The sequence below is a fragment of the Mauremys mutica genome, chromosome 2 (assembly GCF_020497125.1).
Source record: "Mauremys mutica isolate MM-2020 ecotype Southern chromosome 2, ASM2049712v1, whole genome shotgun sequence".
NCBI lineage: Eukaryota > Metazoa > Chordata > Testudines > Geoemydidae > Mauremys > Mauremys mutica.
The window spans coordinates 143,671,452-143,684,376 of record NC_059073.1 but is presented as its reverse complement, the minus strand read 5'-3'; the positions used below and the strand labels follow the sequence as shown (position 1 = coordinate 143,684,376).

Genomic DNA, 12,925 nt, shown 5'->3' with positions numbered 1-12,925 from the left:
TTTGGGCCAAGGGCCACATCAGAGTTGCGCAGCATATGGAGGGCCGGGTAGGGAAGGCTGTGCCTCCCCAAACAGCCTGGCCCCCGCCCCCGATCCTCCCCCTCCCACTTCCCGCCCCCTGACTGCCCCTCTCAGAACCCCCGACCCATCCAACCCCCCTGCTTCTTGTCCCCCAGCCGCCCCCTCCCAGGACCCCCCACACCTAACCACCCCCCTTGGGGACCTCACCCCCATCCAACCCCCCCTGCTCCCAGTCCCCTGACTGCCCCGACCCCTATCCACACTCCCGCCCGCTGACAGACCCCCTCCCGGGACTCCCACGCTTATGCAACCCCCCTGTTCCCCGTCCTCTGACCCTCCCCCAGAACCTCCACCCCATCCAACCCCCTCCTGCTCCCTGTCCCCTGACTGGCCTCTGGGACCCCCGCTCCTTATCCAACACCCCAACCCCGGCCCCCTTCCATATCGCTCAGAGCCTACCTCTGGGCTAGAGGAAGCTGATTAGAACAAAGCTCACCTGTGAGGGAACAGAGGCGGCTTCTACAAAGGAGGCTGACAGTAGGGAGGAAGGGAGAATGAAGGGGAGAAGACGCCTAGTAGGAAGGGGGTCCAGAGGTGAGAGCAGGATGGGGTGTAGATGCAGACCTGATCTGTTCACTACAAAGCCCTGGACTGGAACCCAGAGCAGAGGACAGGCCTGGGTTCCCCTAACGACCACTGCAGAGTGGTGTTGCTATGGGCAGGGAACAGGGAAACTGCCCTAGTCACTGTAGGAGTGACAGGGTAAGGGCAGCAAGCGTGAGGGCCACCTGACACCGCTTGGACAAAAGAGACTTTGAAAGACTAGCCTGGAAGGGGGAAACATGCTGAGTGACCTGGCTGGAGGGCTGAGTTGTGAAGAGGAAGCAGGAGCTCCTGGAGCAAAAGAGGGCAGTACTGAGTGAGAGATGGGGTGCAAATGCAGAAAGGTGTGTTGGCCTGGGCTATGCAGAATTGCCAGCAGGCGGCATTGTGCAGTGGTGAGTAGAAAACCCCGTCACAGTGCATTCACAAGTGATTGAAAGGCCATACTCAGAAAGTAGTTATCAATAATTCACTCTCAAACTGGGAGGGTGTGTCTAGTGGGGTCCCCCAGGGGTCAGTCCTGTGTCCAGCACTATTCAATATTTTCATTAATGTCTTGGATATAGGAGTGGAGGGCATGAGCATAAAATCTGCAGATGACAACAAACTGGGAGGGGTTGCAAGCATTTTGGAGGACAGGATTAGAATTCGAAACGACCTTGACAAATTGGAGAATTGGTCTGAAATCAACAGGATGAAATTCAAGAAAGACAAGTGCAAAGTACTGCACCTAGGAAAGAAAAATGGAATGCACAAAATGGGGAATCACTGGAGAGGTGGTAGTGCTGCTGAAAATGGTGAGGGGGTTATAAGTGGATCACAAATTAAATATGAGTCAACAACGTGATGCAGTTGCGAAAAAGGCGAACATTATTCTAGGGTGTATTAACAGGAGAGCTGTACATAAGGCAAGGCCTGCACAGGCGGTAATTGTCCTGCTTTGCTCACACTGATGAGGCCCCAGCTGCAGTACTGTGTCCAATTCTGGGCACTACACTTTAGGAAAGATGTGGACAAATTGGAGAGAGTCCAGAGGAGAGCAACAAAAATAATAGGGAAGGTTTAAAAAAAACTGGCTATGTTTAATCTTGAGAAAAGAAGACTGAGTGGGGAGACCTGATCTTCTTCAAATACATGAAGGGCTCTTATAAAGAGGACTATGATCACTTGCTCTCCATGTCCACTGAAGGTAGGACAAGAAATAATTTAGGTCAGATATTAGTAAATACTTTCCAACCATATGAGTAGTTGAACTCTGGAATAGGCTTCCTATGGAAGTTGTAGAATCCCCATTGCTGGAGGTTTCTAAGAACAGGTTGGAGAAACACCTGTCAAGGATGGGTCTAGGTCTAGGTTTACTTGATCCTGCCTCATTACAGGGGGCTGGACTTGATGACTTCTTGAGGTTCCTTCAAGCCTGACACTTCCATGATTCTATGATTTACTCGTATTCAGTCACCTACCATAGACACATCTACCCATTGCTGCTCCAGATAATTTCTGACAACATCTCATTAATCCCACATCCACACACACACTGAATTTAAAACGGCCATTTATTTACATTGCATTTTCTCATACATGTACTGGAAACCTTTAATTCTATGCACAGCCAGCTCGTGTTACACTGTTTGAAATAGAAAACCGGTCTGGTTACTTTTGTTTCTCGGGCAGACATCAGACAAAGCATGTGACCTTCAGAGTGAGCAATGGAACATATCCATCCCTCAGCTGTGCTGGAAGGCATAAATCCAAGACCCTGCTGACCTACCAGCCACTCTGCTATGATGACTCGTACCTGCAGATAGTGGGGGGGGCACACAAGGAAGGGCAGAGTGAGAGCAGAGGCTTCAGCAGATGATACTGAGCATGCTCAGTCCACGTGACCATGCTCAGTAGAAGCCAAGCCGTTAAATCTGGGGGCATCCCCCCCACACACATATTGCCTCTGGATTAGCTAGTATGGAAACAGGCATGGGAGCAAAGGCTGGCAGGAGCAGGAGGAGTTTGTCAGCACTACTAGGCAACACAGGTGCTGGAACTAGGGGTGCTGAGGGTGCTGCAGCACTCCTGGGCTTGAAGTGGTTTCCATTATAGACAGGGTTTGCGATGTATATACATGTGTATATATAATGGCTCTCAGCACCCCTCGTATACAAATGGTTCCAGCACCTCTGCTAGACAATGGGGGAGTTCCCAGTCAGGCAAAGATACTAAGCTGACCAGGAAGGAAGACTCCCTTAGGGTCCTATATAGCAGCTTTGGGATCACCTGGGCGGATCCTTGCCTGTGGATTGGCTGAAGAACCCTGGCTGAATGGCGTGGGGCCTATCAAACCACCTGCTGGTCATTGCCTCTGACTCATCACACTCTGTGGGTCAGGCTCAGAGGTGACTCAGGAATGACTCATCACCCAATCCCCACTCAGCACAATGTCCCCTCCAGATTCCTAAGGGGTTGTCTACACTACAGACGTGACAGTGGCACAGCTGCTGGTTCGCTACAGTGTGGACCCTTGCTACAGTGACACCAGGGGTTTTGTCACTGTAGTTAATCCACCCCAACATACTGTGTTCATCTATGTGTCATAGAATCATAGATTATTAGGGGCCTCAGGAGATCATCTAGTCCAACCCCCTGCTCAAAGCAGGACCAATCCCCAAATCCCTAAATGGCCCCCTCAAGGATTGAACTCACAACCTGGGTTTAGCAGGCCAATTTGCAAACCACTGAGCTATCCCTCCGTCCCCACCCCCACGAAGCTCTTTACCAGAGCTTCAACCAGTTTGCCTCACGCTGAAGTCAGTCTTACTGGCCTGTCATTGCCAGGATCACCTCTGGAACCATTTTTAAAAATAGGCGTTACATTAGCTACCCTCTAATCATCTGGTACATAAGAAGGGCGATACTGGATCAGACCAAAGGTCCGTCAAACCCAGCATCCTGTCTTCCAACAGTGGCCAGTGCCAATGGCTGATTTAATTTAATAGTTTACATACCAAAGTTCTGTAATTTCATATTTGAGTTTCTTTAGAACTCTTGGGTGAATACCAACTGGTCCCAGTGACATATTACTGTTTAATTTATCAATTTGTTCCAAAATCTCCTCTTCTGATACCTCAATCTGGGATAGTTCCTCAGATTTGTCACCTAAAAAGAATGGCGTGGGTGTAGGAATGTACACCATATCCTCTGCAGTGAAAACCGATGCAAATAATTCATTTAGCTTCCCCACAATGGCCTTGTCTTCTCTGAGTGCTCCGTTAGCACCTCGATCATCCAGTGACCCCACTGACTGTTTGGCAGGCTTCCTGCTTCTGAGGTACTAAAAATAAATTGCTGTTATTCTTTGTGTCTTTATCTGATTTCTCTTTACATTCTTGCTTGACATGCCTTATTACACTTTCACATGTGACTTGTCAGAGAGTTTGTGCTCCTTTCTATTTTCTTCACTAGGATTTGACTTCCAATTTTAAAGGATGCCTTTTTGCAACTAACTACCTCTTTCACTCTGCTGTCTAGCCGCGGTGGCATATTTTTGATCCTCTTACTGCTTTTATATATATACATATATATATATATACACACACACACACACTAAATAAATAAATATATATATATATATATATACACTAAATATAAATAATTTGGGGTATACATTTAGTTTGAGCGTCTATTATTGTGTTTTTAAATAGCTTTCTTGCACTTTGCAGGCATTTTACCCTTGTGACGATACCTAATTAATTTTTGTTTAACTAGCTTCCTCATTTTTGCATAGTTCCCCTTTTGGAAGTTAAATACTAATATGGTAAGTTTCTTTGGCATTTTGCCCCCACAAGGATGTTAAATTTAATTACACTATGGTCACTATTACTGAACAGATCCATTAGATTCACCTCTGGGATGAGATCCCCATGCTCCACTTTGGTCTAAATCAAGAATTGCTTCCCCGCCCCGTGGGTTCCAAGACAAGCTGCTCCAAGAAGCATTCATAATGGTGTCTAGAAACTCTATCTCTGTATCCCTTCTTGAGGTGACAGACTCAGTGAGTGTAAGGATAGTTGAAATCCCCCATTATTATTGTGTTTTCTGCCTTTATAGCCTTTCTAATCTTCCTCAGCATTACACAATAACCTGTCACCATGCTGGTCAGGTGGTTGGCAGGCTATTCCTACTGCTATGCTCTTATTGGTCAAGCATGGAATTTCTATCCATTGAGATTCTATGGTACAGTTTGAAGATTTTTACTATATTTGACTCTTCGCTTCCTTTCACAAATAGTTCCACTCCCACACCAGCATGACCTACTTGGTCATTCCTATACGTATTATGTGAGGGGGTGTATAATCCCAGCATTCCTAGTGCTTAGTTTAGGTCTAATGTGCCACAACAGACAGAGCTTTGCTTTAGCATCATCTGCCATTCAATCACTTCACATTCAATGCAAACTTCTCTTTAAACTCAACCATGGAAAGAAGAGATTTTCAGAATATCCCAGGCACTTTCCTGACCCAGCACCACAGCCAGGAACTGTTACCCATCCTGTGAGACATGGTGACCTCACTTCCTGCTTACCTGCAAATCCTTGGTCATTTAGAAGACCTGCAGACTGGAGGACATGATGGTTATGAATGTGGGACAGCCATCTAAGTTTTAAATCTGGATTTAGATCAGATAGGCCCCCTTCATTTTAGCCTTTGTGTCACCTATGGACCCCTCAGCTAGGGCCTTATCTATCAGACTCTGCAGGTGAAATGAAGGAAAGTTCTGCTGCTGGAAGCGCAGAAGAGAATAAGGGAAATAATCTAGACCAGAGGGCAATCACTCCAATTTCCCTATCATGTTTCCCGCAGAAATTCTAGTTACAGCTTTGTCTGAGCATGAGGAATGGTAAAGACCCATCAGGATCCAAAAGGGGCCCCCTGTGGTCATGGCAACCCCCATCCCAGATTTTTTAGTGTAGCGAAGCAACAGGCGTCTGGTTGGCTGGAAACCTGAACCCAGAGGCATTTCCCTTGGGAGCTCAATAAAGGAGGCAGGACAGCTGCACCTGATTTTCAAAGACACATAAAAGGAACAGTCTCCTAGGAAGCCTGACACCAGTAGAAAATCCCCTCTGTTCCCTGAGGAATGGCTGAAGTCTCATGTACTTTTGTTGGCTTACTTTGCATTGTAAATATTGTCTAAATATACAGTCAGTGGCCACGTGTCCAGAGCACAATAGGCACTAAGTGGCAGCCACTCTAGTAGAGGTTGATGCATTGTGGACTCTTCTTCCTTTCTTGAGGTGAGCCCTATGAGTCAGGTTTGAGGCAACTTACCTGCTGTCTGGAAAACAGTTCTCAGAGCGTAGTTATCAGTGGTTCACAGTCAAGCTGGAAGGGCATAACGAGTGCGGTCCAGCAGGGATCAGTTCTGGGTCTGGTTCTGTTCAATATCTTCATCAATAATGGCATAGAGAGTACACTTACAAAGTTTGTGGACGATACCAAGCTGGGAGGGGTTGCAAGTGCTTTGGACGATAGGATTAAAATTCAAAATGATCTGGACAAACTGGAGAAATGGTCTGAAGTCAATAGGATGAAATTCAATAAGGACAAATGCAAAGTACTCCACTTAGGATTGGCAGCATAATTTCAGTGGAGCAATGCCGACTCTCGCCAGCTAAGAATGTGCGCTCCCAAGTGCTCACAGCTCTTAGAGCAATTCAGTGAGCTATGAAAGCACCAGTGCATTCAGGTAATAAAAGCTCACTTACAAAGGGCCACATTTCTGCCTTTCAGCTGCATTCAAGAGCCAGCCCTAGCCTGCTTTGCTGAAGACAGAGGCAAAACTCCAACTGACTTCCATGGCTCAGGATCGGGCCCTACGGGAGTCACAGGCCTGATCCAGCATCCAGCAGAGGGACAGTCTATGGAAGTCTTTCCTTTGACTTCAATGGGTTTTGGATCAGGCCCCAAACCCTGCCCTCCTCACAACTGCCATTGACTTAATTGAAAATAGCATGGGACCCTTTGCTTTGATTGACAGATTCTCCTGCTCCCTCCCCACACAGTAAGAAGGCTCAACTACATATTTAGCAGACACACTTCTTCAAATGAAAGGCTGGGATTTTAAAAAGAGACTAAGGGAGTTAGGACCCCTGAATCCAATAAAATTCAATAGGAGTGAGATGTGTAACCTCTTTGAAGATACCGGCCAAAAACAATTAATTTTTTTTCTGGGGGGATTTAAATCTAATTTCACTCCTTGGCTAAGAATGGTGTTGTTTCAGCACATGAGGCACCCAAAGAAGTTGGTTAGTGTTTGAAAGCATGTTAATGGCTAAGCTTGTCTACCAGGCAGTGAATGAGTGTGTTTGTTTCCACAGAGTTGTAATAATACAGTGCATGCACATAGGTAACCCTTTCATCTGAGGGTCTCCTAGTGCCTTACAAGCCTTAATTAATTCTCACAACACCCCTGCAAGGTGTCAGGATCAACACCCTCACTGCACGAGTGGGGAATCTGGAGCACAGAGGCAGAGTGACAGCCATGTACATGGTGAGTCAATGGCTCAAGAGGAGAAGAAGCCAGGAGTCCTGACTCGCAATCTTCTCTTGCAACTGACACACATGCTGCTTATCAGCATGAATAATTTAGCCACAGCTGTGCTGTCCTGTCCCAAAAGAAATTGCTGCACTGAAAATTCTCTGGGCTGGTGTGTGTGTGTGTGTAGGGAATCATAATTTTATGGCTTAATGAAAAAATATTTCTATGTTTTCTTGTCTTTTGCAAAAACAAAGCAGTTTATGCAGACAGACAGAAGTGCCATCCTGCTGGGGAGTAGGGGGAATGAATAAATTGCCCCCAAAAGCTGGCAAATAGACATCTGAGTAAAACTCATCAATATTCCTAGCTTTTGCTGAGAGATTGCAGGTCATTTTTGCTATCAAAGAGACACTGCTGTTTTCTTGGCCAGGTCTGGCAAAAAGCAACTAGACCCTGAATTAGAATTTGAAATCACAGCATCAGGCCACTTGTAAAAGTTTCCCTGAATGAAAGTCTGAAACTCAGCTGGATAGTATAGCTAAACAACAGCATCCTCCTGCATTGATGGAGAGTGCCTGTCAATATCATGCACCTGCCAATCTCATGTACCCGTGCCCACAACCAAGAGTTTCAACCCACTAAACAAAAACTTTCCCTCTGTCTCCCTTCAATTACACATTTTGCTCCCATTGGTTTCCTGTAAGGCTGCTGTAAGAAAAAAGCATGCAGTAGACATTTAAATCTATCCTGGAAATTTGCCCATTAGAAAAAGGCTTTGATAACTCCCAATATGACACAATCCTATGGATTTTAAAGAAGTAATTTAACACCCTTAAGTAATCATTTGCTATTAGTTCACCAGGACCAGTCAAATGATCTCCTGATATCCAGGTCAAGCCGAGATGTATCTAGTATCCAGGTCACTTCCTATCCTAGGTAGCAAATCTTCAATCAAATGAATACCCATGTGTCCCATCTTGGGAGCCTTCAGGTTACACTGGGATGCAGAAAGTGCACCATAACTTATTACTAGCTCCTAGCTAGGAGGATGAGAATAGACGGGTTAGAAAATAAAATCCCTGTACCTGAGGGAAGCCAGCCCCATCCTTCACATTCACTGAGCTTTCAGCCGACATCTTCTACTTCTGGAGACAATGTGGGCTAGTGGTGGTATTGGGATTCCCCTGCCCAGGAGAGGTTCAGAACTGAGGAAGTTAACATAGAGACAGCTTTATCATCTCTGATCCTTTGCAGAGGGCGGCCCTGTACAGTCAGGCCTGAGGTCATTGGCTGGGCAAAGTGGAGCTAAATACGGATTCCAGCAGCCAGTGATTTAATCCCAGAGATTGTGATGAGCACAAATAATTCATTCCTCTGGAGAAAGAGAGAGGCCTATGTTAAAAAATCAAAAACCAAAGCATCCTTGGAAGGATGGGAAATTAACTCCTGGCCAAATTCTGCTCACTCTTACATCTGTGTAAATCCTGAGCAATTCAACTGAAGGCAATGGAATTACACTGGGATAACTGAGGATTTGTATGTGCTGCGGGTTTTGCACTGATGCTGCAACAGGGAGAACCACCTGTGTCGTTGCACTGTGGTAGTGGAAAGAGTGACTTGCACCTGGGTAAACTGCACCAAGGAGGTAGCATTGCCTAGTGCAGATTGCCTGGAACACTTGACAGTTGCAGGAGGCCTAGGTTCTATTCCTGCCTCTGCCATTGGTTTGCTGATGGACCTTGGTCACTTCCCCAGTCTGTGGCTCAGTTTCCTCATCTGTAAAATGAGGGTAAAGATATTGATCTCATTTATAAGGGGCTGTGAGATCTCATGAAGAGCACTATATAAGAGCTAAGTATTACTATGAAGTCACTCATGCAGCTCGCCAGTGCTAATGAGCCTGACTCACATTGCTCTGCGCTTGGTGCATGCGCTGACACTGGTGCATCTGATGAAGTGGGCTGTAGCCCACGAAAGCTTATGCTCAAATAAATTTGTTAGTCTCTAAGGTGCCACAAGTACTCCTCGTTCTTTTTTCAGTGTACAGTGAGTGTCAAATGTTACCAGATCAGAATAGAAGTGTTTTTACATCCACTTTGGATGAGTGCAGATGACTGTCGAAGGTGCTGGGCAAAAAAGAATCAGGCCCTAGGATAGCAATGTATTAGTGTCATTACAATCAACCCTTTGGTGCTACATGAATCAAAGTAGCAAACAATCTGTGGAGCTGTACCAGTGCAAATTCCCCAGTGCAAAATTTAAAAGGCAGGTATTGTTTCGAACACAGATCACACCTTTCATATGATTCCTCAAAAGCCTTCACTTAGGGCTTGTCTACATGCTGCTGCAGGATGGACTACAAGTGTGTGAATTGTAGCGTGTGCTAACGTTGTCCTGGGTAGGGAGACCTGGCTGGCACAAACTGAAATGTACCCAGTGCAGGTTAATGTAGCCCAGTTTACATCAATGTAAACTTTTTAGTTCATGCCAACAGATCTGCACACAATGGGTTAGTGTGCTTTACAGTTCACACCTCTGTAGCCCGCACTGCAGCACCTGAGAAGAACTCACTGTAACGGCATGGCTTGCCCCCTAAGCCTGATTACAGAATGAGCAACACCTGGGAGAGAGCATGGCGATTGCCCTATAAAGAGCAGCAGGAGGCAGCCATGCAAAATGGGCTACACACAGTTTGATAGTGTGTGGTCAAGAACCAAAAGAAAATATCCTGGATATGAAAACTAAACCAGATGTATGCAGTAAACATGGTGGGTTAAAAAGCTTGCTTTTAAAATTCCAGGGTCTGTGGCCTTTAGACAAGATCAAAAACAAGAGGATTAGGCATTTGTACTTTCATAAGGGAAAGATTAAACTACATGGCAGTAGAGAACAAAAATATAAGTCTTGAATATAATGCTGATGAAATCCCAATGCAGAACAGAAATTAACCCATGTAGGAAATTAGAAAGCTTGGGGTTGCAAGAAATAGTAAAGAATGCTAAAAGACCCTATATGATATGTGGTGACCTAAATAGTCGTCATACATTGTGGGGATGTAAGACAACTGATAACAAGGGCACATACTTAGAGAAGTTAATTGGTGAAAACAACCTAGTGGCACCCCCAATTATTTTTAATGCAGCAGATGGTAGATATATTTTTTTTATTTAGACCTTTGCAATTATAACACCAAATATTGCAAGTAGATGCAACTGGGAAATAAATAAACGGAAGAAGTAATGGGGAGCGATGACTTCCCTATACTTATTACTTTTCAAGGGGAAAGTAAGGTTAAAGGTAATGGAAAATTACCCACCTGATATTTTAAAAAAACTAACTGGACGCTATTTTCAAGTAAAGATACTGAATTGGTGAATACTCATTGTGTGAACAATGACATAGAGAATTTCAATGATAGAGCATTAAAGGGATTAATAGCAGGAGCTACAGTAGCCATACCTAAGATATTCAAGTACCACATGCTGGAATAAAAAAAAACAGGAGTACTTGTGGCACCTTAAAGACTAACAAATTTATTTTAGCATGAGCTTTCGTGAGCTAAAGCTCACTTCTTCGGATGCATAGAATGGAACACACAGACAGGAGATATTTATACATACAGAGAACATGAAAAGGTGGAAGTATGCATACCAACAGGCAGAGTCTAATCAATTGAGATGAGCTATCGTTAGCAGGAGGAAAAAAAACTTTTTGAAGTGATAATTAAGATGGCCCATAGAAGGTGTGAGGAGAACTTAACATAGGGAAATAGATTCAATTGGTGTAATGACCCAACCATTCCCAGTCTTTGTTTAAACCACAGTTAATTGTATCTAGTTTGCATATTAATTCAAGTTCAGCAGTCTCTCTTTGGAGTCTGTTTTTGAAGTTTTTTTGTTGCAAAATTGCCACCTTCAAGTCTGTCACTGAGTGGTTAGAAAGGTTGAAGTGTTCTCCCACTGGTTTTTGAATGTTATGATTCCTGATGTCAGATTTGTGTCCATTTATTCTTTTGCGTAGAGACTGTCCGGTTTGGCCAATGTACATGGCAGAGGGGCATTGCTGGCACTTGATGGCATATATCACGTTGGTAGATGTGCAGGTGTACGAGCCCCTGATGGTGTGTCTGATGTGATTAGGTCCTGTGATGGTGTCACTTGAATGGATATGTGGACAGAGCTGGCATCGGGCTTTATTGCAAGGATAGGTTCCTGGGTTAGTGTTTATGTTGTATGGTGTGCGGTTGCTGGTGAGTATTTGCTTCAGGTTGGGAGGCTGTCTATAAGCGAGGACTGGCCTGTCTCCCAAGATCTGTGAGAGTGAGGGATCATCTTTAAGGATAGGTTGTAAATCTTTGATGATGCGCTGGAGAGGTTTTAGTTGGGGGCTGTAGGTGATGGCTAGTGGTGTTCTGTTATTTTCTTTTTTAGGCCTGTCCTGTAGTAGGTGGCTTCTGGGTACTCTTCTGGCTCTGTCAATCTGTTTTTTCACTTCAGCAGGTGGGTATTGTAGGTTTAAGAATGCTTGATAGAGATCTTGTAGGTGTTTATCTCTGTCCGAGGGATTGGAGCAAATACGGTTGTATCTTAGAGCTTGGCTGTAGACAATGGATCCCTAGGGATAAGGGGATGAATGTACGGAGGGATTAGAAACTTTTTTGAGTAAAAGCACCATGCAGGTCAGAGTTAGGAAAGTTCTGTTGACTATATATAATAGTACACCACACAAAGTGTTATCAGCCCAACCTTATTTAGTATTACGATAAACGATCTTCCAAAATGACTCAGTGCCAGGTGAGTGTCATTCTGTTCACAAATGATTGTGCTGTGTAGGTTAGGAGCAGGAATATTGAGGTGGCAGAAAAGGGAATCGGGGAAGCGTTACAAGAGACTTCTGACTGGGTAAATGCATGGGGTTTAAAGTTCTGCATTGCCAAAGCCAAAGGACTGATCTTTACAAAAAAGAAAATGACAAAGGAGTGCAAACTGTATCTGTATGGAAAACAAATACTTATAGTTAAAAGGTCTTTTTTTAAAAATTTGATCCTCAATATGGCAATAAAAAAGGGTGTCTCAAGATGTAAAAGTGATTTAACCAATGAAATTCTATTTCTAATAACAGAACTAGTACAGATGGGATACATGTAACATTAGCTTGGATCTCGGTGCATATTGGGATAACAGGATGAAATGATGGACAAAGCAGCTAAAAACGCAGTAATAAATGGAAGGATTGACATAGAACTACCCTATTCAAAAGCCTAGTACAGAAAAACGTAAAAGAGAAATGGCGAAAAACTTGCACTAACAGAAAAAGAGGAAAAAGAAATGTTTGAATTGTGCCCTAGAGTTGAGGATAATGACATACTTCAGGGCCTGGATAGGAAATATGAAGTGTCATTGTGGCTTAAACAAAAATCTTTTTTTAAATAAACAGATACAAAGATGGACCAGTGCACTCTGTAAGGCGGAAGAAACAACTGAGCACCTTTGATGGGTTGGTTACGGCTTTGATAAAGAAAGAGAAAAGCTTGCTGAGGAATTCAAATATCGTAAGGTAACAAAAGTTACATGATGTTATTTAGCAAAATCAGGGAAATGGGGTTATATTAGGATTGTTACATTACCTGAAGGACAAGGTAGAGCAAGAGACTGTGAACGACTGACAGATATAGACTGTTCGGTTAAGTCTGCTTCACCATTAAAAAAGAAGAAAAAGGAAAGAAAACAAAGTGAAGAATGCTCAGGGATCAGAAATGGCTAGGAGTGGG

The 12,925-nt window shown here is 44.3% G+C and overlaps 1 protein-coding gene across 4 annotated transcripts in view; it reads right to left on the bottom strand.

The window, feature by feature from the left end:
• LOC123364156 (hexokinase-2) overlaps positions 1-12,925 on the bottom strand; it is a 132,389-nt gene that overhangs the window by 75,670 nt on the left and 43,794 nt on the right. For 3 of the 4 annotated variants that reach the window (XM_045006014.1, XM_045006013.1, XM_045006015.1), the window contains one exon: positions 8,241-8,360. The exons of the other annotated variant lie outside the window; for it this stretch is intronic. In XM_045006014.1, the coding sequence (XP_044861949.1) occupies positions 8,241-8,291 (51 nt within the window). In that variant the 5' untranslated portion in view covers positions 8,292-8,360. The remainder of the gene's footprint in view (positions 1-8,240; positions 8,361-12,925) is intronic. 4 annotated transcript variants of the gene reach the window in all.